The 24664-nt window shown below is 37.8% G+C and overlaps 1 protein-coding gene across 4 annotated transcripts in view; it reads right to left on the minus strand.

Moving 5' to 3' along the window:
* The window catches only part of DENND1B (DENN domain containing 1B), a 276363-nt gene extending 260284 nt beyond the window's left edge, over nt 1-16079 (minus strand). For 3 of the 4 annotated variants that reach the window (XM_017506061.2, XM_017506058.2, XM_037730476.1), the window contains exons 1-2: nt 15360-15688; nt 12787-12851 (exon numbers count right to left, since the gene is read on the minus strand). In XM_017506061.2, the coding sequence (XP_017361550.1) occupies nt 12787-12851; nt 15360-15376 (82 nt within the window). In that variant the 5' untranslated portion in view covers nt 15377-15688. Of the gene's footprint in view, nt 1-12786; nt 12852-15359; nt 15689-15848 lie in introns of those variants that run through there. The other variant, XM_017506062.2, reaches the window with a different exon arrangement.
* Between the last annotated feature and the right edge of the window lie 8585 nt (nt 16080-24664).

Genomic DNA, 24664 nt, shown 5'->3' on the forward strand with positions numbered 1-24664 from the left:
AAAAAAAAAAAAAAAAATGTTTTAAAATAAATTTAAATTCTGTTTAGTCTGTCATATACATAAAACACAATGTGAATTACACATTTTTGAAGAATTAAGATACCCTGAAAATCTAAAGTGTAAGCCATCTTAAAATGTACAGGATGATTAGAAGGCAATTCTAACCTTGATGATTTGGAAGGCATTCCAGAAGTATTGAGTGACTTCAAACATTTTTAATACTCTGATCAATATTTTGAGTATGTCATAAGAAAGTAGCAGTAAGTGGTGCAAAGTTTAGGGCAGAAAATTCTAAATGAATGCCATCTCCTCTCTTTCTTTCCATATCCATTTAGAAACAAAATGGTTGCTGTTAATCTGGACAGTTACTAAGGGAAATTAATCAAAAAATTACCAGCCAGGCACAGTGGCTCACACTTGTAATCCCAGCACTTTGGGAGGCTGAGGTAGGCAGATCGCTTGAGTTCAGGGTTCAAGACCAGTCTGGGCAAAATGGCAAAACCCAATCTCTACAAAAATTAGCTGGGCATGGTGGCACACACCTGTAGCCCCAGCTACTTGGGAGGTTGAGGTGGGAAGATCACATTGAGCCCAGGAGGTGGAAGTTGCAGTGGGCCAAGATCATGCCACTGCACTCCAGCCTGGGCAACAGAGTGAGAACTTGTCTCAAAAAGAAATCACAAAAAAATTGTGTAATCCTCCAAGTAAATTCTTAGTAAATGGGTTTAGTAACAGGCTTTATAACGAATTTTAAACAGTTATATCAGCTCTATCAAAGGCAAAATTTAGAACATGACATATGTTAAACATTTTACTATGGATTCATGTATGTCTTCAACTATCAAGCTAAAATGAGGGAAATATTTACAAATTAAAATTTTACCTTTCAACTAGCATTCAATTTCAATATTTCCACTGCTTAGGGTATACATTCAATGTCCTAACAAACACCGCAGTAACCATTAAAAGTTGGAAGCTAGTATTTCTGTACATAACAGTTCTCAGCTTATTGTTTCCTCTCTAACATGTCTAAACATGTCTGTACATAGCGAACAGAACCAACACATAATCTTGATGAAATTGTGCTGCTCCTTATTGTAATTATTCTGCAGGCATTCATCAACAAAATCACACATTTCATAGTAAAACTAAGACTCCACAACTTAGTCCTCAAGTCTTGAAGTAATAAAAACAAAAAAAAATTTAAAGACATTATTTTCTAAAAACAAAATAAATTAACTTCATTAACTGCATATAATTAGTAAACAGAAAATTCTCTTTTAACTTATACATGAGCAAAATGATGGAGATCTTGAAAACTGTTTTCTAAATATTATATTACTTCCTTTTCCAAATATCATATCCAAAATACACTGGAATCTTGAAAAAACATAATCCTTTCTGAACCATTTCCATACAAGTTTAAGAGCACCTATAATTTTAATGTGTAGGCCTTGAGGACATATGCTGTTCCACTATATTAAAACACATTTGAACTTATTTGGGTTTCATTTGAACCATGTTTTCTGTATAAACGGGTAAGTTAATTTCAAACAACATAATTAATTTGATGATAATCTTAAGAAAATCATCTAAGTTTTTATAACTAGGTGATAAAATTTTAAAGAACTAATTAGTATTAATCCTAATTAATAGAAAATTTGAATACTAAACACACCCTCATGCTGGTGCATTTCTGCTACCAAACCAAGATAAAATTACTTTTTAAATGAGTAATTTCTAGAATCATATATATCCACAGAAGACTATCAGACGTACCAAACTGGTTGTTGTGTGCTTTTTTTCAGATTCAAGTGATAATTAAGAAGGAACCGAAAAAGGAAAAGGCTCTATCTGATCTTCAGCGTTCTGCCTACAAAGTTACAGTTTGTGGTTTTTCAACAGCTCTATTTAAAAAAAAATTTTTTAAATAAAGTGCCCATTGCTTATGATGATAAAAATCTGCAAGCTTTCAAAGTCCTTTATGTTCAAATTTGTTTTAAGATTTAAGAAATCTTCAATAGGTATTGACAATGAGAACAATCTTGTACTAATTTCACTTTAATAGCAGTATAACTTAGCAAGTAATCATTGAACACCATTCTCATGTAAGATATCTTCCCAAAGTCTGCAAGAGATACAAAGAGGTGTTTGTTCTTAAAAGCCTGAAATCCAGTAAACAACATAAATTAGGACAATAAAGACCTAGCTCAAGACAGACTATAACTTCCACAAGACAGATGCAAAAAGGGTTATTACTCAGCAACTTTTTTAAAAAAAACTGTATCGTGTTTCTTTAAGATGCACAACATGATTAAATACATACAGATAGTAAAATGGTTCCTATAATGAAGCCAATTAACACATCTATCATCGCACATAGTTACCTCTTTGTGACAGGAGCAGCTAAAATCCATTTAACAAAAATCCATAATATAATATAATTTTATTAACTTTGGTCCTCATATTGTACTTTGGATCTCTAGACTTGTTCATCCTATATATCTGCTATTTTGTATCTTTGACCTGCATTGCCTTATTTCCTCTATCCCCACCCCACCCACGGTAACCACTGTTTCATTCTCTATCTCTGTGTATATGAGCATTTAAAAATATATATTCTAAATATAAGTGAGATCATGAAATGTATTCTTCCTGGATCTGATGTATTTCATTTAGCATAATATAAACCAAGTCCATTCATGTTTTATCAGATGGCAGTATCTCCCCCTTTTTAAGGCTGAATAAGATTCCACTGCATAAATGTATACACATCACATTTTCTTTATCCATCTTCTGCTGAACTACTATAGTACCCAAAAGTCCCTCTTCTGGAAAAAAGGTAAAATCATCACCTTGTAAAGAATCTCCTGGCTGGGCATGGTGGCTCAAGCCTGTAATCCCAGCACTTTGGGAGGCCAAGGTACGAAGATTACTTGAGGCCAGGAGCTCAAGACCAGCCTCCACAACAGAGTGAGATCCCCATCTGTACAAAAAAATGTAAAAATTAGCCAGGCATGGTAACTATGCCTGGTCTTACTGGCTACTCAGGAGACTGAGGCCAGAGGATCTCTTGACCCCAGTTCGAGGCTGCAGTGAGCTACACTTATATCACTTCTTTTTATATATATTTATTTCTAAAGCTTCACTTCCACAAATTTACCTTTAATGATGTAATTATGTTTGTAATAATATAATTATTTAACAATGTAATTTAATGTAATTTATGTAATAATGTAATTTATGTAATATTTATGTAAATTACATACATTTATGTAATTTTTATACAATTTACATAAATTGTATAAATTTATGTAATTTATGTAATTATGTAATAATGTAATTTATGTAATAATGTGATTTGATAATGTAATTATGCTTTTTAAAAAAGAAAGAAATTTAACAACAATTATTAAAACCATAGTACCCTATACAATTTCCATTCCTTTTCTTTAAAAGCCATCTTGGTGCCTGCATCAGTTTAACAATTCAACAAATATTTACTGAGCACTGTTTTAGGCTCTGAGTAAACAAAATTAACCCCAACAATCCCCTGAGAAGGCAAGTTACACTGTAGCAGAGAGATTCTTTATCTTCTTCGTCAGATGCAACCATTTATACCAAAAGCAACATACTCTTTACTCTTAATTATTCACACAAGATTTTGAATATGAAGTAAAACTCCAATTAACTTTAGAAAAAGACAACCACCTGACACCCACTTGTGTCTCCCTCCATTACCTCACAACTACCCCCCAGATCCTCCCAGTCCTCTACTGTTCCCCCACCTGCGCCCTAAGCACTGAGCAGAGTTAGGTACCATCTTCGTACTTCAGTGCTATATGCACTAAACAACCTCTACCACAGCCTTATTGATTTAAAATTGATACTACCCCTTCAAGAATGCCATCTCAGTTACATTTCATCTGTGCATGACACATCAATGGCACTCAGAAACACTCACTGAATGAGTGAGAGGGCTGAATACTTCCCACGGTGTTTAAGCTCTTCTTCTGATGTCTGTTAAGAATTAACATAATATCACAACAATTCTGGTCAACCCTAGAATCAGTCAGGGATTTTCTAAAACGAGTGGCTTTCTAAAGTTGCTGCAGATGACTTCTCTGCTATTAGAAAAATATGATTGTTCTAACAGTACCATAGCATAATTGTTAAGAATTCAGCTCTAGTACCATAAAGATGGTTTCAAATCCTAGTCCTACCTCCTAAGTCTGTGTGTTTTGGGCAAGTTGTTGAACCTTTCTGGGCCTTAATTTCCTTACATTTTGAAAAGAATAACAGTCTGTAAATCTTATAGTTGAAGTCAAGATAAATGGAATATGTAGGCTCTTGGCACACTTTCTGATATTTTATAAACACCAAATAAACAGTTTTTACTATTTCTGTAGAACATCTAACTGGTAACCTAATCAGAGAAAATAAATTGAAAAATAAGGTTCTGTAACCATGACATTATAGCTTTAGTTCATTAACTGGGAACTTTAAACAACAAAAACAAGTCCTTATGAAATTCATTGAATAAATACTCTGACTAAATATACTAACACACTTACTAAAGTTGTTAATCAAAAGACTATCAATACATATGGTGGAAAAACGGTAAAACATAACTAGAATTTGGCAGTTAGAGCTACATTTGACCCTTAGTTAACAGATCTTTCCATTATAGCAAACTGCATATTTTTAATTGATTTGAGTTTACAAGGTTTTCTTTAAAACCAAAATGTTTCCTTAAAAAATATATAATAAAAAATAAAAATAAAATAAGGCTATCAGTTGTTCACACCTCATTATTAATTAATCAGATATATACTTTAAGTAATACCTATGTACTTTAAAGAAATTGTTAGTTGAAGAGTGGAATGACGAGAAGAGGGGTAATCTTAGTGGAACAGGCCTATATAATGCTCATTGTGAGAGTTTTTACCAGTCACCAGGCAGCATGATGATAATGGCACCTACAAGGTGACAGCAGAGGGGATCTAGGAATTATAAAAGGCATCAAAGCAATTCCCCCCTTTGGTATTGTAGTAAGTGCTTTTTAAGGAAAGAGTGCTCTTTAAGTTCTGTTATCTACTTTCCTCTTATTCAACATCATAAGAATTAGTACCACGATCTCCTAAATAAATACCTCTAAAAGGTCAAGTCAGGACGACCTTTCACCAAATTAACCCACAAGGCCAATGACTGACCTAAAACAGAAATGTGAAGCAAGACATTACTTCCTATAGATATAATTAAATTACTACTTGAAATACATCAAGAGTTTTAAAGTGGGAAAAGTTTTTCTATGTTAAACATTAAGCTTATTTCCAGGGAAGAAGGATTATTCTGAAAATGATTAAAAATCAAAGATCTTAAATGTGATATTCTCATTGTTATGTAAAATATCATGGCCATCTGCACAAAGCACTCTAAAAATGTCTAATGCTAGTATTGTATAAACACGTTAAAATGTATACTGGCACGGTGGCTGACGCCTGTAATCCCAGCACTTTGGGAGTCTGAGGCAGGCAGGTCACAAGGTCAGGAGTTCAAGACCAGCCTGGCCAACATGGCAAAACCCCATCTCTACTAAAAATATAAAAAATTAGCTGAGCATAGTGGCATGTGCCTGTAATCCCAGCTACTTGGGAGGCTGACGCAGAAGAAATACTTGAACTTGGGAGATGGAGGTTGCAGTGAGCCGAGATTGTGCCACTGCACTCAAGCCTGGGCTACAGAGTGAGTCTCCGTCTCAAAAAAAAATGTATACTGTAAACAGTAAATTATTATCCTCTAACTTGCAAATAAAACATGAAAATTTAGAGAAAAAGAAAAGAATATATTATCTGAGCCTAAGAAAAATCTCAAAATGAGAGATTATCAAAAGCACATCAGGAACATATCATCTTGAAAATCAAGAAAACAAGGTTATCAGAAAAAACCTGAACAAACTTGCACTGTGGCAACACAGCAGTAACCAAACAAAACAGTCTTAAAGCATACCACTGTGAAATTCACGGTGGAAGCCAGCAGCCTCTCACATTTAACAGTGGAAATCATGAACATTAAAAAACCAAGAGGTCACCTTAGATAAAGTGGCAAAAATAAAGAACATGTAAACAAATGAATGTACCTAACGAGAAAGTGATAACCAAACCATTAAAATACAAACTTTGCAACTTAGCATTGAAAGTTATAATCAACAAATATTGAACAGTAAAATTTGATTTGTTTTTCACACTTGCAGGCAGCTATGCGAAGGAGGATGTAATGCCCTGAGACACATATAAATAAGTACATACATTCTCAACTATTTTCTATATAAATCATGAAGGGCATAAATCCAAGCATATGATTCTGAAGAATCACATTACATTTTGTACCTGGATAGCAGTATAAAAGAAAAAAACAGTTTCATTTTATACGTTTTAATAGAGATGGGGCTTTGCTATGTTGCCCAGCCTGGTCTTGATTTCCTGACCTCAAGGGATTCTCCTACCTCTTCCTCCCAAAGTGCTGGGATTACAGACATCGGCCACCATGCCTGGCCACAGTTTCATTTTCTTCAACAACTTAGGTTGTAAAGTTCGGTTACTCTAATTTATCCTAGTGCATCTGAATTAAGAGAGACTCAGAGAGAGTTCTTTAATGAACACAAAATTACAGCAAAACAACTATCATGGTAACCATATTTTACTAAGACTGTTTCCATGCTGGACAATAATGCAATACCTCCTGAACTACTTCATTATCTGTATGATTCAGCAAGGTTCTACTTTCTAAACGTTACCTAGTTTTGTTGGGTTTTGGTATGTATGAATGGTTATAGATGGGTTTTAAGGTAAATTCACAAACATTATATATAGCAACTGGTCTTATAAATCTTTTGATGTGAGGAGAGGAAAGGAAATATGAGCACTGAACGAAAACAGCTTGAGGATGGGGTATTCCAAAACAGCCCATTCCAAGACATTTATGGACTTCTATTTTTAATGCCCCTGCTACTGACATACCAGCACTCAATTAAGATCACTTCTACAAGCAGCTCTCTTTGGATTAATTTAATCAACATTTATTTATTCAATGGCCAAGCATTAAGCCAGATCCACCTTTTTGTTTTGAGACAGAGTCTCCCTCTGTCACCCAGACTGGAATGCAGTGGGGCAATCAGTTCACTGCAATCTTTCCCTGCCTCCTGGGTCCAAGTGATTCTCCTGCCTCAGCCTCTCAAGTAGATGAGACTACAGGCACACGCCACCACATCCAGCTAATTTCTGTATTTTTAGTAGAGACAGGGTTTCACATGTTGGCCAAGCTAGTCTCAAACTCCTGACCTCAAGTGATCCACCCATCTCAGCCTCCCAAAGTGCTGGAATCATAGGTATGAGCCACTGCACCCTGTCCCAATTTCTTTTATTTATTCTGCAAACATTCATTAAACATGTCAGCTGTTTTTTCTTAAGAATACAAATTAAAAGGTTGTGGTTCATTAAGAACTTACCACAAGCAGGGCAAACATACATTTAGACACATCAGTATGTCTATAAATGACCATATTAAACATATATATAAGAATACAATAAGTGCTAAAACACCAAGCAGAAGCAAAATGTTGTCGATTCTAGCGTAGATAGTATCACTGTAGAAAAAAAGTTATCAAATGCAAAAACTAACTTTAGAAATACCTTTCTTATGCATGGCATGGAGGATACCAAGAATTCTTTGGCTTAAGGTTCTAATTTAACAAAAAAGTGAAAGGCAGTTAAACTGTTCATATAAGTTGCAGATAAGAAAAATTGATAATTTTATACTGGGTCGAATAGGCTGATCAAAGTAGAAAGCTGGTAGCAAAGAAAAATTTGTTCCTAAGAGAAACTGTTTTAGAGAACAGGAATAAAGAAAACAAGACTTGCTAAAGATGTTTTAAAACTACTATTAAATAACCAGAACTGTTAGATCACTAAATATGAAAATGCAAATCCTAAAAAAGAGAAGTGATAGGGAGGAAAATCAGCTGAGTTAGGGTCCGTAACCACAAGGAAAAAACTCAGTAATTGTTTTAGCTGGAATTACATTAGATTCTTTAATTTTAGGGAACACAATGTATTCCCATCTGGAAAAAATTGCTTGTACCACATACAGTTTATACTCAAATATTTCCTCACTTGATAAAACTGCCTATAGACGTGAAATCACTATGCAAAGGGAGGCAACAGAGCTGTAGTTAAAATACAGACTCTGCTCAGACTACCCTGGACAAGTTTCATAATTTCTCTGTTCTTCAGTTTCTTCATGTGCCAAATGGAAATAAACATTTCCTGTATCATAAGATTTTTGTGAGGCTTAAATAGTTAGCACATGAAAAATACCCAGAATTGTGCCCAGCACAGAATAAGTATGGCATATTAGCTGCTGCAGCTGCGGCTCTTCCTCCTCCACCTCTTCTTCCTCCTACTCCTCCTCTTCCTCCTCCTCCTCCTCCTACAGCTACTGTTACTACTATTACTACCACTCTCCACCTACTACTGCTGCTAGGATTACTACTACTGCTACTATTATTACTTGAAATAAGCTATCAACAAAATAAAAAAGAGAAAGCTAGAGTACCAACGCCACTGCCCAGAAGTGAAATGTTTAGAGGCATCCCCAATCTTTTATTGATGAAAAGTTACTTTTCATTTCCCTGAAATCTTAAATCACTTTGGGGAAAGTGGAGACAGTATGGTAACAATGAGTTCTGTTAACAGAAGTGAGGAGAGGCCATCCTTGCTGGCTGTATTTCCCTGCCTGGAAGGAAGACAGACAACAAAAAAAAGAGTAACACTAGCAATTATCTTGGCGATCTACCAGGAAGAGCATTAAGATCTAAATTTTGGCACTTCACTCTTGGACAGCTGGAACAGAAGTTACTGGGAGGTTGTTCTGCCAGGGAAACTTCCATTAAAAAAAATACCACAACCAGTCTGTCAGACACCACCTGAACAAATTCTACTAACATGCAGAAGACACTATAGGGAAACACTACCAACCCCCTCACAGCATTTTTTAGGTTTGTAGAGTGCTCCATATGAAACTAACATGCTATTTTCCAGAATGTTCTGAAATGTGTTGTTCTTAAAAAAAAAAAAAAAAATCAATGTAAGGCCTCTGAAACAAGTCCAAATAGCAATAGATCAGGTGGAGATCACAATATTACCACAGCTAGCTTTATCAAGTTATATTTTAAAAGCTAATGTCATTTCACACTGCTAACTAAAACTTAACAACCTGTCTCTGAAGATACTTACCGAAGTTATTCAGGATAAATGAAAGCATTTAGACTTATCTATTAAAAATGAACAAGAGAAGCATGCCAAATACCTTAATATAGTATCACCAATCTTACTATAAACCAAAGTTATTCTAAATTTATTTTCTATTTGATCAAATAGTCATCAAAAAACAAATATTCTGAGAGTTCTTTTACGAAGGCATTTTAATTGATTTCTCAACATCTATGCATTGCCAATTTTTAAGTAAATCAACCACGATGGTCTTGCCACCCACCCCTCCACCTCTACACCACCAATGATAATGTCAGTAATGGTCAGGCCCATGCCAACTTAGGCTACCAGGATCTAGGGAAAGACTGTCTAGAAAATTTGGAAAAAGAAACTTTCTGACTCTAAATAGAGACATGTAAAGCCAGTGTCTGTCACCCCCAGAGTCACAAACAAAAAAGCAGAGTTCCAACTTTCACTGACAGTCTTATAACCACAAGGAATCTAAGCCCTCCAATGACACCATTACTGTGAGTGGCAGAGATGAGAAGCAGAAAGCACCTGGATGTTTGATTCTAATTGTATGAACTATATCAAGTTTCTCTAGCTTCTTATTTAAGCCAGTCTTACATTTCTGCTCCAAAGCATCCTAAGTTATATGTTTTATTTTCCAAGTCTATTACTAGGTAAGAATTTCACCCATGCTCATTTAATGCTAGCAAAAAAAAAAATTATCCTACCTTAAACAAGCTGATAATGCACATAACAGAGCCTCATTAAAACAAACAGGTACTAACAGTGAAACAGCAGGATTTCAATAACTTTTAAAATAATATCATATATTTTTCTATTTAAGATTTAGCTACAAAGTAGAACATTGCTAAAGTATTACAGAAACATACATCTTTCAATTTGGTATAGAAATGTACTTTTATATCCCTCATATTGATTTTATTATTTATAGTTATTTTATTATAGTTATTGACTATAGTTACTGCTTTTTAGGTGCAAAAAACATCATAACTTGTTATATCCTGAAGTATTAGCCATATTCATACTATTTAAGTCATAATAAAAGAAGAAAGGTTACTGCCTCTTACACAGCTGAGCTTAGTTATTTAAAATATCTTTAGAATTTTCTGCCAATTAGCAAAATTATGGAATAAATTATTTGTAACCTACAGAGAAGCCAACATTATTTACTTTAACCATTGATCATAGTTACATCTTTACCAGGCTAGATATAAACTGTTAAAATACAAATGAAGATGCTTCTAAAAAGTAGTGATTTAAACAATAACAGCAAAAAGACAAGAAGGTATAATATTAAAGCAGGGCAGAAGTAGAAGATACAAACTGGCATAACTAGTTCATGGAAAGTGGAAAAGAGCAAAAAGTGGAAGAAGGGAGTAAACCACTCAGAAGTATTTATAAAAAGGTCAGTCTCTATGATACATGCATAGATTGGGTGTTATATAAGGCAGACTGATCTTTTAACAAGATCACTTCAATATGCATTTAAAATTAGAGAACTCATGCTTTCCAAATGAAATTAGCCTATTTTATAAGCCGTGTGTGTGTGTGTGCACGCGTATACAATTTTTGAGACAGAGTCTCACTCTCACCCAGGCTGGAGTGCAGTGACACTATCTCAGCTCACTGCAACCTCCGCAAACAATTCTTGTGCCTCAGCCTCCCCTATAACTGGGATTACAGGCATGTAACACTATGCCTGCCTAATTTTTGTATTTTTAGTAGAGATGGGGTTTCACCATGTTGGTTGGGCTGGTCTCAAACTCCTGGCCTCAAATGATCCATCCACTGCAGCCTTCCAAAGTGCTGAAATTACAGGTGTGAGCCACTGTGCCACACCTTTACAAGCAATATCAGATGAGCATTACTTCATACACCTTAGGTAACATTGTGGTAGGTATTTTTAAGATTAACTCATATCACAAATACACTATAGAATATAATTAAATTGGAGCTGAAGAAAGTAATGTATCCATTTGAGTATCCATCTACCTAATATATCCAATCTTCAAAGAGAACCTGGTTGGGCCTCAAAATAATGCAAATGGACAAACTTCACCAGGTATAGGGCAATAAAAGATAACTTCATCAACCAGAAAAGGCTCCCTAAAACCTAGGATCACTCCTTGCCAACGGACAAACCTAACCACAGCTGTGGTTCAAATAGACCAGGAGTACAGTAGGTGGGGCTGGTAGAGCCAAGAATGTGTGACTTCCTACTAAAATTAGTCATGCCCATTTCACCACAACTGGGTTGGGCTTCTCTATTTTAAGGTGTGCAGCTCCAAATTGCTTAAGAGTATATAATTGCTGGATAGTTTCTGAAGCTAAAAGTGTCAGCAGACTTTCCACCAAGGCTTCAGGATGGCCAACCTGTCTCCACAAAACCCCAATGCCTAATCATCATGCTATGCAGGGTCCAAGTACACAGTAAGTGAAGACATATGCTGTAAGTATCTAGAAAGACATATCATGCAAGAACACATTAAAAGAAAATAAGCAAGGAAAGATATTCCTTATTCTTGTCTGCTACCCCTGCCCCCTGTCACACACACGCACAATAACAAATATGACAAAAGTGGGGGGAAACGATGAAAATCATGATAGTAAAGTACTATACTCTCATCTTTTCAGGAAATTGTACAGAACTGACAGCTGAAACCCTTCCAAGTAATGTCACGCTATTGTTTACCTCCCTCCAAAAGTGCTGTGCTATTGGAGTAAATCCAACAGCAGGGGCTGGTCAGTCTGCCTTTTGCATTCCAGAAACATCAGAAGGGAAGTGGTATGGCTTCCATGGGTACTAGCAGAAGAATGTGCACTAATGTTTTTAAAAAGACACTGAATTTCCAAATATAATGAAAGAAAATGAAAAGACATGCCCTTTAAACAAAACTAATGATAACTTTATCAACGAATGCTGAAGTTGAGTTTTAAGTTATATGAGCTTAACACACACCTGAACTCAAGCTGCACAGATAACATTCATGATTTCTACAACCCCAGGGCAAAGACTTAACACCTATTTTATTACTAGCAACTTGAGACACTCAATGCAGAATGCACATTTAGTGGTATTACTCTCCTATTACTATCATGTTCCAGCAGTCCACAATATTAACACTTGCTTTGACAGATTCAATCAATTATTTCAAGAATTAACAGAACAGGCCAGGCACAGTGGCTCACGCCTGTAACCCCAACAATTTGGGAGGGCAAGGTGGGTGGATCACTTGAGCTCAGGAGTTTGAGACCAGCCTGGGTAACATGGTGAAACCCCATGTATACAGAAAACTTGCAAAAATTAGCTGGTGTGGTGACATGCATTGGCAGCCCCAGCTACTCGGGAGGCTGAGGTGGGAGAATCACCTGAGCCCAGGAGGCAGAGGTTGCAGTGAGCCATGGCTATGCCACTGCACAGCCTGAGCAACAGAATGAGACCCTGTCAAAATAAAAAAGGAATTAACAGAACACAGAAGACACATACCTTCATTTTCAGAGGCATGACATTTCACTTTCAACACCAAGTCAAAGGTTCTGTCTGGATTTGCCCTGAAACAAAAGAGTTTGTTAAATTTATTTCCTATGACAAATAATATCCATCTCTATGAAACTTGTATTTTCTTTTCTTTTTTTTTGAGACAGTGTCTTGCTCTATCAACAGGCTGGAGTACAGTGGCAAGATCTCAGCTCACTGCAACCTCCACCTCCCAGGTTCAAGTGATTCCCTTGTCTCAGCCTCCCGAGAAACTGGGAGAACAGGCACATGCCACCACACCCTGCTAATTTTTTTTGTATTTTAGTAGAAAAGGGGTTTCACCACGTTGGGCAAGATGGTCTTGATCTCCTAACCTCGTGATCCACCCGCCTCGGCCTCCCAAAGTGCTGGTATTACAGGCGTGAGCCACCGCGCCCAGCCAAAACTTTATTCTCTCAATTATAAAATTAATTTTGTTTTTGTCTCAATACATTTTATGTGACTATATTACTAGAATATAGTAGAAATAACAGTGAAAATGTTTTCTTAATTGAGCAACTTAAAAGAGCTGAGACCTAGCAATTCTGCAACTCAGGGCAAAGCATTTAGCCTCTGAAATTTGGGGCAAAGCATTGTTTTCCCTCACCTATGAGATACCTTGTCTACTTCACAGAATAACAGTGAGGATTAAAATCAAATAACATATATGCATGTACTTCATAAAGTACTAAGTGCTACAGAAATGAAAAGCATTGATTTTATCTTATTGGATCAAATTTAAAAGCCAGAGTGTCTCTAAGTGTCATTATACCCTGCCAACAGAGTTTGACACAGGTTCTCAATGTCTCTTCCAAGGACTTGCAGTGTAAGTGTAAATGATGGCATGGTTCCACCTGCCAAGTTCTAGATCACCATAAAACATTTATAGTGCGCCAGCGATGTGATACTTTGCATATACTTTTCTTGAGATGTATTTACTGTCCTTAAGCGTATTTAAAGTAGCAAATAGCAAACTATTTGTAGCTCTAAGGCTAACAAAATAAAAAGCCTTTTTTTTTTAAATCAATTATCTTTGGGAAAACTGGCCATCTGATTCCGTGTCAGATTCTCCCACTAGAAACTCTAAGCTTGCTTTGCTTCATTCAGAAGTTACTGGCTTTTTTTACTAACTTGCCACATTAGCAAAATTTCAAAGCAACATTGGTTAAATTTCAAAATGTGAACTGAAATCCACTGAGACACTTTTTTTCATAACGTTGTTTAAATCTCTCGTTCCATCAGAAGGTAAAAAATTAAGTCTGATACCACAACCGCCAATGTGTTAATATCTGTTATTGCTACTAACAAGACCTTAGTGCCGTTGTATATTGGCTGTATTTAATATATACTTCCTTCAAGAAATGAGTGCCAGCTCTGACATTTAAAACATTTCTTCTTTTAAAAGGTTTTCTTACAAGACATGAATCTGGAAACATAGGAAGTGACAAGACATATAAGTTAGCTTGCAAATATCATTTTGTCAGTCTTCCCACTAATAACTTGTTTCAATGGGAATAATCTGGACTCCGATGACTTCCTCCCTCTTAAAACAATTAATGTCAAGAAGCATACTATTTTTACTCACTTACCCTGCCCACCATTATGTCAATCACACTGAAGAAAATAATTGTGTTACATAATTTCCCTCTTTCCCTAATATTCTTTAGAATCTCTCTTAGATGTAAAAGTTAAATATTGACTCAGTTTTTCTTCTGTGAAATTCGAAGGGCCCTTCCCAGTAGTACAAATATACATGATATTATTTTAAACTTTGTGAGAAGGAGGTAGTGGAGGGTGGACAAGCGAAGAAAGAAGGAATTCTTTCCAAAGTAAGTTTCAGAAGAAAAATATAAAAGTCATGCCCGTAAGATACTTAGAAACAAAACCACTACGGTTATCAAAATTGCTTTCTGCCCACTCTCCTAAAGCAAAATAAATAGTCGCCGATAAATACTTTGGGACACAGAAAAATATCCTCTAATTGGATACCATTTTGCAATGGTATCATGCATTTACAGTTCCTGCATAAATACCAGAAGCCAATTTAATTTTGTAAGCAGAATCATAAGAAAACATCCAAGACAAAACTGATAAATACACTTAAGGAAAAGCCGGTTATCTTAATGCCAAGAGAGCACTCGGAATCACAGTAGCCGCTCCACCTCAACGGTGCCTCCCTCCCGGACACCGCACGCACACAGCAGCCCGGGAGAGCCACATCTGTCACACTCGGGGGAAGCGCGAGAACGCCTCGGCTGCGGTGTCGGGGCCACCCGGCCTGCCCTGTCCCCGGGAGGCGGGCGTCGGCGCGGCGCTAGGGGCCGCTCCGGGAGGCGCCGCGCCAACCCCGCCGAGCCCGGGACGCGGGGCGGGCAGGCTTTGCGGCCTAGCGCCGTCCCGCCGGCCGGCCTGAGGTTTGGGGGCCGGGCCGCACCCCCGCCCGCCTGGGACGCCGGCGGGGCGCCGAGGGGCGAAGGAGCCGAGCCGGCCGGGAGGCGCCGCCGAGGGACGCCCGCCCCCACGCGCCCGGGCCCCCGACTCACTTGGTCCTGCAGTCCATGGTTACATGTCGGTGTGGGCTGCCCGTCGGCCCCGCGCGCTGGCCTGGAAGCCCGGAGCCCCCCGCCCACGCCGGCGGCCCCGCCGGGAAGAAGGCAGCTCACGGCAGCGGCGGCGGCGGGCCCATGTCGGCTGCGCCTCCGGCGCTTCCCCGCCTCCCACCCCACCCACCGGAGCCTTTCTGTGACAGCAGCGGCGCCGCCGCCCCCGTCTCCGCCGGTCGCCGCCCCCGCCGCCACCAAAGCTGAGGCCTCAGTTCCGGCGACCGGGGCCGCCCGCTGCGGCTGCTGCACCTTCTGCAGATCAGGAAGTCGCCGGGAGGGGGAAGGGGCGCGCAGGGACGCGCCCGGCGGCTTCACCTGGGCGGCGCGGCTGGCGAGCGGGAGACTGTTGTGGGGGCGGGGGCCGGGTCCCCGCGCCCAGCGGCAGAGGGTGCGCGGGAGCGCTAGTGCCTGCCGGGATGGCCCACGGACCGCTGTGCCACCAGGCCAGAAGGGCAAGGTGCCCCCTGTGTCCTCGGCCTGAACCAGCCGGCTTCCTTTCTGGGTCCAGTCCAGGCTCTAGGGCGTCGGGGCTGCAACCCCCCAAACGGCGAGGTACCTGGAAAACTACCTCGAACTGCAGTGTCTTCCACATCACATGCGCAAGGACTTGAGTTCCTTTCATTTCGTACTGCAAATTCAGAGCTCAAGTTGATGCCCCTGGCTCTTGCGTAACTCCAGCTGTGGCCTGCTTACAGCTCTCTGAAATCCAGAGCTACCCCCTCCTGATTCAGGAATGTTCACACATGTGCACCTGCTAAATAGCCCTGTCAAGTAGCCAAATGATAGTGCCCCACTTGCCTGCACATGTGGGAGGCTGACATTCCTATACCACGGACCGCAGTTAATAACCAAAGACTAACTTTTGAACACATGCACACAGTCGCAGACCTCGTAGCCTGGCAGTTTAGGCGAGTTCAGAGAGGGCACCACTGAATAAGCGTGGGAGGGGCTGATTTACACAGCCCTAAAGCACATGTGAAGCAGATTATGCGCTCTCTCACCCAGTACTTGCCATAGCTGTGTGATAGGTACTTTCATCAGCATGTTACAGATGAAGAAACCAGTGAGTAATGGCAAAGCTGGAGTTCAAACCAGGTATATCTGATGCTGATTATTTACTTCTCCCTCATACTGCCTGTCTCCCTCCTCTGCTGTCTCATATTTAGGATCTACTGAGAAGGCAGGTAGAAAAAGTCTTATGATGGGCATTCAAATGGTTGTGGAAGGCCAGGCTCTTACACAGACCTCTTCCGGAGAAGGCCTTCTGCCAACTCACACTGCCATCCTCGACACATAGCCACAGTGTTTCTTCCAAAAGGTGGTTACTTCAGACTTTATTCATACAGAAGTTAAGATGATGAGAGGAAACCAAATGTGGTATGAATGTTGTGTGAGTCATGAGACATAAAAGTCAGAAAAGGAGTCTCAAGAATTAAAAAAACTTAGAGAACCTGAGGTTACAGTCAGTTAGTTATACAACCTTAAACTTTCTTGACAAAATTGGGTACTACTTGGTCAACAAAAAGAGAAATAATGTATAGCCATGGGTCTATTAGTCAAAAATGAGGACGGGCCATAACTAGGAAACCAAAAAAAAAAAAAAAATGTTTATCATAAAGTGTCATCATAGCTTGACTTGGGGTGAGACACTTCAGTTTCTCGCTTCCTACATTTGTAAAATGGGAATTGTTACTTGTATATCACGTGAGCAGTGTGATGTTCAAGTAAAAACGGTGCTACAAATTTGTATTATCTTTTGAGAAATTATTCTATGAGTATCAGTTTCACAGTTAGACAAACTATACTACATAAGTTTTCTTTTCCCAGATAAAGATTTTTCTCCCTAAGTGACCATACTGCAAAGCTTTGGAAAAAAATTCTGTGAACTAAAAGCCACTTCTGCCCCAAGTGTTACTGAATTTCTCAAACTTCTCCTTTCATTTTAATTAATTATTTCCAAAGAAAGGAACCCTACTTGGGGTGACCATGTTGAGGACTTTTTTATTTAGAGTGAGGAGATAGTAATACAATTGCTAACCTCATTCATTGTTGCGTTTTTTTTAAATGACAGTCGTACCCTTGCAAAATATAAAATTGTTATTTGTTTTATTTATGTTAAGTATATCAAGAGAAATACTACACATTCACATCCCTAAGAAAATATTTTTAAGCCAGCTTTTAGGCTGACCATAATGAAGAGATTTATCTGTTCTGATATTACTGAAGTAAAAGAGATAGAAACATAGGTGTACATGATTTACATGTATGAAGTCTTAAAAAATTAGAAAAAAATAGTATATACTTATCTTGGTAATAGGTTTAATGAAATCAGTGGTATAACTTTAGTAATACTCATTTCATATAGAACTTCCCATATGACCAATAGAGAAGTGTGCACAGGGTAAACCTTCAGATTAGTCTTAAATCTTCCCAAGATCATGCTTCAGCAATCATATTTCCTACTTGACGATTTTAACAGTTTTCAGGACTATACCGGTCAAAGAACATAGTCTATAAGTTATTAATTTTTTTAATGTTTTGAGACTTAAATGTTGTGTATGGTTAGTAAAGAATATATATTCTGCAGCCTTGGGTACAGTGTGCTAAATATATGTCCATGATCAAATATGATGATTATGTTGTTGACATCTTCTATTACTGAATTTACATCTACTTGACATAATTCAGTTAATGGGAGAGATGAGTTTAAATATCTTAACAGGATGGTAGATTTTTCTATTTCATCCTATAGTTCTTTCAGGTTCTGCCTTACACAGTTTGGGGCTGTGTAATAACATACACAACAGTTTATAATTTCTATATCTTCCTGGCAAATAAAACCATTTATCATTATGTTGTTACTTTCTTTACCTCCAATCATACTTTTGCTTTAGAGTCTGAACAGTTTTCTTCTGAATAGTATTTGCCTGCTGTTAGCCTATCTCTTTTCATCCTTTTACATTCAAACCTTCTAAACCATCATGTTTCAAATTTATCTAAAATTTCTTTAGTTTTGATTTTTAATCTAGTCTCATCATCTTTGGCTCTTACATCAAGCTTTCAGACAGTTCAAATGTATTAAAATTGTTGATAAATTTAGGCTGGGTGCAGTGGCTCACGCCTGTAATCCCATCACTTTGGGAGGCTGAGGCAGGTGGATTAATTGAGGCCAGGACAGGAGTTAGCACGACCAACATGGTGAAACCCTGTTTTGTATTATTTCTCTACTAAAAATACAAAAATTAGCTGGGTATTGTGGGTGGTGCACGCCTATAGTCCCAGCTTCTCAAGAGGCTGAGGCTTCAGAATCACTTGAACTTGGGAGACAGAGGTTGCAGTGAGCCAAGATCATGCTACTGCACTCCAGCCTGGTTGACAGAGTGAGACACTGTCTCAAAAAAAAAAAAAAAAAGAGAGAGAGAGAGAAATGCTGATAAATTTAAATCTATTTCTGCCGTCTACTTTTGTACTTCCCATTTATTTCCCCAATCTGTTTTTCTTTCACTTTTGCATTCTTTAGGATTATTATATATGCTTCCATTTCTGCCCACAACTCTTATAGTTTTTAAATTATTTACTCAGTTTCTATTCTTTAGGAGTTATCCTAGAAATTTTAATAGGGACATTTTAACTTATTAAAGCCAGAGTTTGTAACTATATCCACCCTCTCTCAAACAATACAGGGACCTCTTAAAACCCCCTTCAAAACTAAAATCACCTTCAAAAATACATTATGAATGTTGTTTTATACAGTCCATGTTTGTTTAGATTTACTCAAAACTTTACATTTACTTTGCCCTTCTTTTGTATTTTCATCTTAGATCTTCCATCTAAGATCACTTTCCTTCGGCCTAAAATTCTTTCCCTTTTTGTTTGAGTTAGAATGTATTTGTTTATCTCTCATTCTTGAAAAGTATTTTCACTGATGAAGAGTTCAAAGTTTACTATTAATTTCTTCTGCACATTATCAATATCATTACACTGACTTCTAATTTCCTTAGTAACAACTGGAACTTTGAAAGTAATTTTGAAATGTCATCTGTTTTTTTCTCTCTGACTGCATTTATAATTTTTCTTTTTGTCTTTAGTTTACTATAGTTTCACTGTGAAGTATCTAGTTGTAGATTTCTGTTCATCCATTTTTCTTGATTTCCTTGATTTTCTTCACTCTGGATTGGTGACTTTCATCAGTTCTGGAAAATTCTGGACTCCTTTCTTTCCATTCCTTCTGGGACTCTGGTTAATACGCATGTTATTCTATCATCCATGTTTGTCAAACATCTCTTTCATAGTCTCTCTCTCCCTATATCTCTAGGCTGTATTCTGGATAATTTGAAAAATATTCTCCTGTTCACTAATTCTTTCTTCAGCTTTGTCTCATTTTCTGTTAAAGTCATCCATTTAGTTTTATATTTATATTATTTTTATTTCTAAAGTTCTGTTTGGTTATTTTCTAAATCTGTATTCTCTTAACTCAGATTTTCAGCCTCTGTTTAATTTATTTAAAATATTTAATATACATACTTTAAATTCTTTTTTTTTTTTTTTTTTTGAGACGGAGTTTCGCTCTTGTTACCCAGGCTGGAGTGCAATGGCGCGATCTCGGCTCACCGCAACCTCCGCCTCCTGGGTTCAGGCAATTCTCCTGCCTCAGCCTCCTGAGTAGCTGGGACTACAGGCACGCGCCACCGTGCCCAGCTAATTTTTTGTAGTTTTAGTAGAGACGGGGTTTCACCATGTTGACCAGGATGGTCTTGATCTCTTGACCTTGTGATCCACCCGCCTCGGCCTCCCAAAGTGCTGGGATTACAGGCTTGAGCCACCACGCCCGGCCTACTTTAAATTCTATTTCTAAAAATTTCAATATCTGAAGCATTTGTGGTACTATCTGATCTTTTTCCTCCTTGTTCTTACTTATGGTCCCTTGTTTTCTTCTATGTATGTGATTTGTTTTTATGTTATGTGATCCTTGGAACTTTATATATAGAATTTGAGTGAGAGCTGAAGTGAAAATGAGTTCTCTGGAGAAGATATTCATTTACTGATGGTAGATGCCTGGGATCACTAGCAATTCAGAACCATTTAATACTAAATTCTCAGCTTGAAATTCTTCAGACCATTCATGTGAGATCTGGTTTGTTGCTATGAATCCCCTGGGAAGCTTTTTTCCCTTAAGTCTGCTCCATTGTTTGAGACAATTTTCCTTGAATACCTTTAGGTATCAGCTTTATGAAAGGTATCCTATTGGATTTCCCAAATGAGGAAGGGTCTCAAGTCCGCTAAGATCATGATAACAGATGCTCAACTTCATGCAGCTTAGGAAAATCCCTAAAGATGAAAGGTGGCTCTTGTGGCTACTTTTATTTGTCCCCCCCATCCCCCACCCCTAAATATCCCCCCACTTGATTGCCTGCTCATTAATGCATTGTAAACTTTTTAAAATACTTAATTCCAAATTTTTAGTTGATTTTCATGAAAGTTTTGATCAGGCTGCAATGAATGATTACTAAGTTCTGACTATGATATCATGTAAAATGGACTAATTGCAACTTTTTATCCCCCTAATAACATCTACCTTCCTCAAGCCATGTCCAAAAAGTCCCTGACTTATACATTAATGGTATAGAGAAACCCAAAGTCAGGGCTTTTAGTGAGCCAACTGCCCTGCTTTCCAGTGTACTACAACAACTGGAAAGGTAATCGCTGGTTTCCCAACCCCCAGCCACTTATTCATTGAACCCGTGCAGTAATATGCCTTAGACAGAGTGAAGAGTTACTGATACCCAGGACTGCTAAAGTTCACAGCTCCTTTCCCTTCTCAATGTGAAATAATAAACATTATTATAAACTCTAGAATGGTATGTTAAAAATAATACTATTAATAATGGTCGGGTTCAATATAACTTAACTAGACTCATGAGCCTCAACAATATATATCAAGATTTTGAGTTCCAAACAAGTAACTTAGAAATGAATTTTTTGAGGTAACCATCTTATGAGTTGTAGTCAACATGTATCCCAGTCAGGCATTTCTTTCCTAGATTCTAACTCTGTACAACCTCTTATTACTATACCTAGGTGAACTTTATTAATAGTATAACCACCTCCATTTATTAGAAAAGTTATAAAGCATTTAATAAGTCGAATTTATTGAAGGCCTTAGGAACTATCTTTAAATAATTTCATCAGGACCTGCCTCTTAATATTGACTGAGATAGTTTTGCTAGGGACAACATTCTCCTGGTATGTTGTCCTTTTTATACATAGCAGCAGTATCATGAATTTGAATCTGAGGGTAAAATCTCCCTCAACAAGACATATGAAATACTTTTTAAATAAAGAGAAGATGGAGGTGAGGATTTGGGACCAATATCTTTCCTGAAAGTATGCCTTTCTAAATTGATTCACACCTCATACCTTATAGAGTTAGCATTCTATGTTGATTTAAAAGCCAATTTAATAAAAATGTTGTCTTCCAGTTTGTATACAAAAGAACCCAGATAAATTTTGACATCTTGACTACCAAATCTGAACATATCCAAATATTTCTAAAACTCAAAGAGTAAATGATATTTCTCTTACTGTTAAACTTTTAGTAAGAAAAGACAGTAAAATTCTCAAAAATAATACAGCATAGCAAAAGATCTTCTTCTGCCTTTTTCAGGTGATTTGCCAAAAATTATAAATAAATTTTCTTACCTCGGACCAGTTTCTGTTTGTTCTCCTTTATCTTTGTTCCTTAGTCTGTCAGACATTGTAGAACTTAAAACAGTCCTTGGACTTCAGAACAAAGAATAGTTGAGGCAGAGTGTCACCAACAGATGGGAATCAATGGAGTTAAATTTTCTTCAGAGATTCTTTGAGGATTCTCACTTGGACTTCAGGAAAGAGTGCTGTGTTTGTGTAACCCTGTGCCATTGCATGGGAAAGAATTTTCTAACCCCACCCACAAGATACTCCACATAAATACAATCTTCCTTCTACGGCGGCTCTGCTCACACCCATGTAATACTCTCAGGAGAATGAGTAATCGCATCCAATAAGCAATGTCATTAGAATTTACTGAAAGGAAACATAAATGATCATCTAACATGATGCTAACAGTTCAGCAAAATCAGCAACCCTTGTAAGCAACCCTAATCCTAATGTAAATAGAGAGATTATCAAAACAAATTGCCATGTGCCAAGTTCTGCTTTCCTAAAATATGGAGAAAATAACTAGGCAAATATTACATGCATTTGTATATGATGGATTCTAGAAGGGAAAAAATGCAACATTCCAGCAAATAGAATTCAGTCAAACACCAGGTGAAATGGTATAATTCTACAGCAGAAGTTCCTATGAATGATAAACAGAGATTTGAAACTCTAGAATAGATGGCAACTTCTCCCGATATCTTACTATTGCAAATTACAAGATAAAAATAAACAAGGACTGAGTTCTTCTGGGCTTCAAAACTGTGGACAACATCTTTCTTTCTGCTCTTGTTTCTGACGGCACAGACCCAAGTCTTAGGCAAGTAAGACTTTCCAAAAAAAATGGTCTGGTAAGAATATTTTTGCTTGTAATCTTCTCTGGGAAGGAAGGAACAGCAGAATGTTAGCTCTGTGAAGCTGATCAAGGTCTTAGCTTGGTGAGAACGTACGTGTTTCCTTTGTAAAAAGGATGCTGTCTCACCTGACTTTCTTCATTCACTGTGAACAATTCCAGTAGTTTCTTCCCTTCTTCCTGAGACTGCCAATTAGGACAGCTGTGCTTGGCTGTAATGGGAAGGAGGATTTTGGAGTCATGATATAGCCTGACCATCCGCATGTGACTTAATACAATTCCTGCATCAGTGTGGAGTGTATTCTTTCTGCCTGCTACACAGCTGTTTCCTGGGCCTTCCCTTCACTTCCCTCTTGGACTGAGCTGTGGATCAGGATCATATAACATTAGTATGTGTAGTATGCATAGTAATTATACTGTGTTCTCCCTATGGTTACTTAATAAAACAACCAAATAGGTGCTGCTAATTCTGATTCTGTGATGATATAGGTACAACCATTGATTACAACCCATTTATATGCCTATATGATTTTTAACACAAACATGTTGTACTTCCTCTTTAAATAAGCAGGTAGTAATTATTACATAATGCATACAGGAATTCATGAGGAGAGGCCTAATGTTAGAATTAGTAGGAAGGTTTTAAATCAAGTGGCCTACTATTGAGTTGGAAACAACTCACTCCAGCAAACCAGCTGGCTTAACTACTCCGTTTGTGAAAGCATAAAAAAAAAAAAAATTAACATTTGAGTCACTATATTATTTCATTCACAAAGACTTCCTGGATGGACATACCAGAAATACAAGCCTTACCACATTTGCATTTATTCATTTTTATAGTTGTTGTGATTTTGCCAAGTGCTTTATGACGATTTTTACTAGCTAGGCCTCTCAATAGTTCTGTGAGGTATAGATTAGTAGGTAAAACAGGTGCTGTAAATGATGAAGCAGGAAGCTAACTCTCCAGGGACATTTTACTCCAAGAAAGCCTGTGTGGAAGAATGCACTTTCACGTGTCTGCCAGAGGCACCAGGAAATACAAGTCAGCCTACATAATACTACTGAGCCATTTATAAAAGCTGTTTTCTTCATACAGCACACATGCATCTCTCCATACTCACTCTTGCTTTCTCTCAAAACAAAAGTGAGCAAAGCTCAAGTGAGTCTGTATTTCGATCCAGAAGCATTCACTATAATATGGCATCTCCCTTGTTAATATCTTTTTTTTTTACTAATCCTAAGTCAAGGTGATAACTTGTTAATATCTTTAAATATGAATTATAAGCCACACAAAACACTTGTGTAGTCAGACCTTTCTTTAAGAGTTATTTGTACATGTTGAAGGATTTTTTAAAAAGGCATTTATGGACTGGGCACGGTGGCTCATGTCTGTAATCCCAGCACTTTCAGAGGCTGAGATGGGCCGATCACTTGAGGTCAGGAGTTCAAGACCAGCCTGGCCAACATGGCAAAATCCTGTCTCTACTAAAAATACAAAATTTAGCCAGGCAGAGTGGCATGGGCCTGTAGTCCCAGCTGCTCTGGAGGCTGTGGCAGGAGAATCACTTGAACCTGGGAAGCAGAGGCTGCAGAGAGATGAGATCGTGCCACTACACTCCAGCCTGGGCAAACAAGCAAGACTCTGTCTCAACAACAACAACAAAAAGGCATTTATGTAAGAAACTGAAAGAGATAT

This window comes from Cebus imitator, unplaced genomic scaffold (genome assembly GCF_001604975.1).
Source record: "Cebus imitator isolate Cc_AM_T3 unplaced genomic scaffold, Cebus_imitator-1.0 Scaffold347, whole genome shotgun sequence".
Lineage (NCBI taxonomy): Eukaryota > Metazoa > Chordata > Mammalia > Primates > Cebidae > Cebus > Cebus imitator.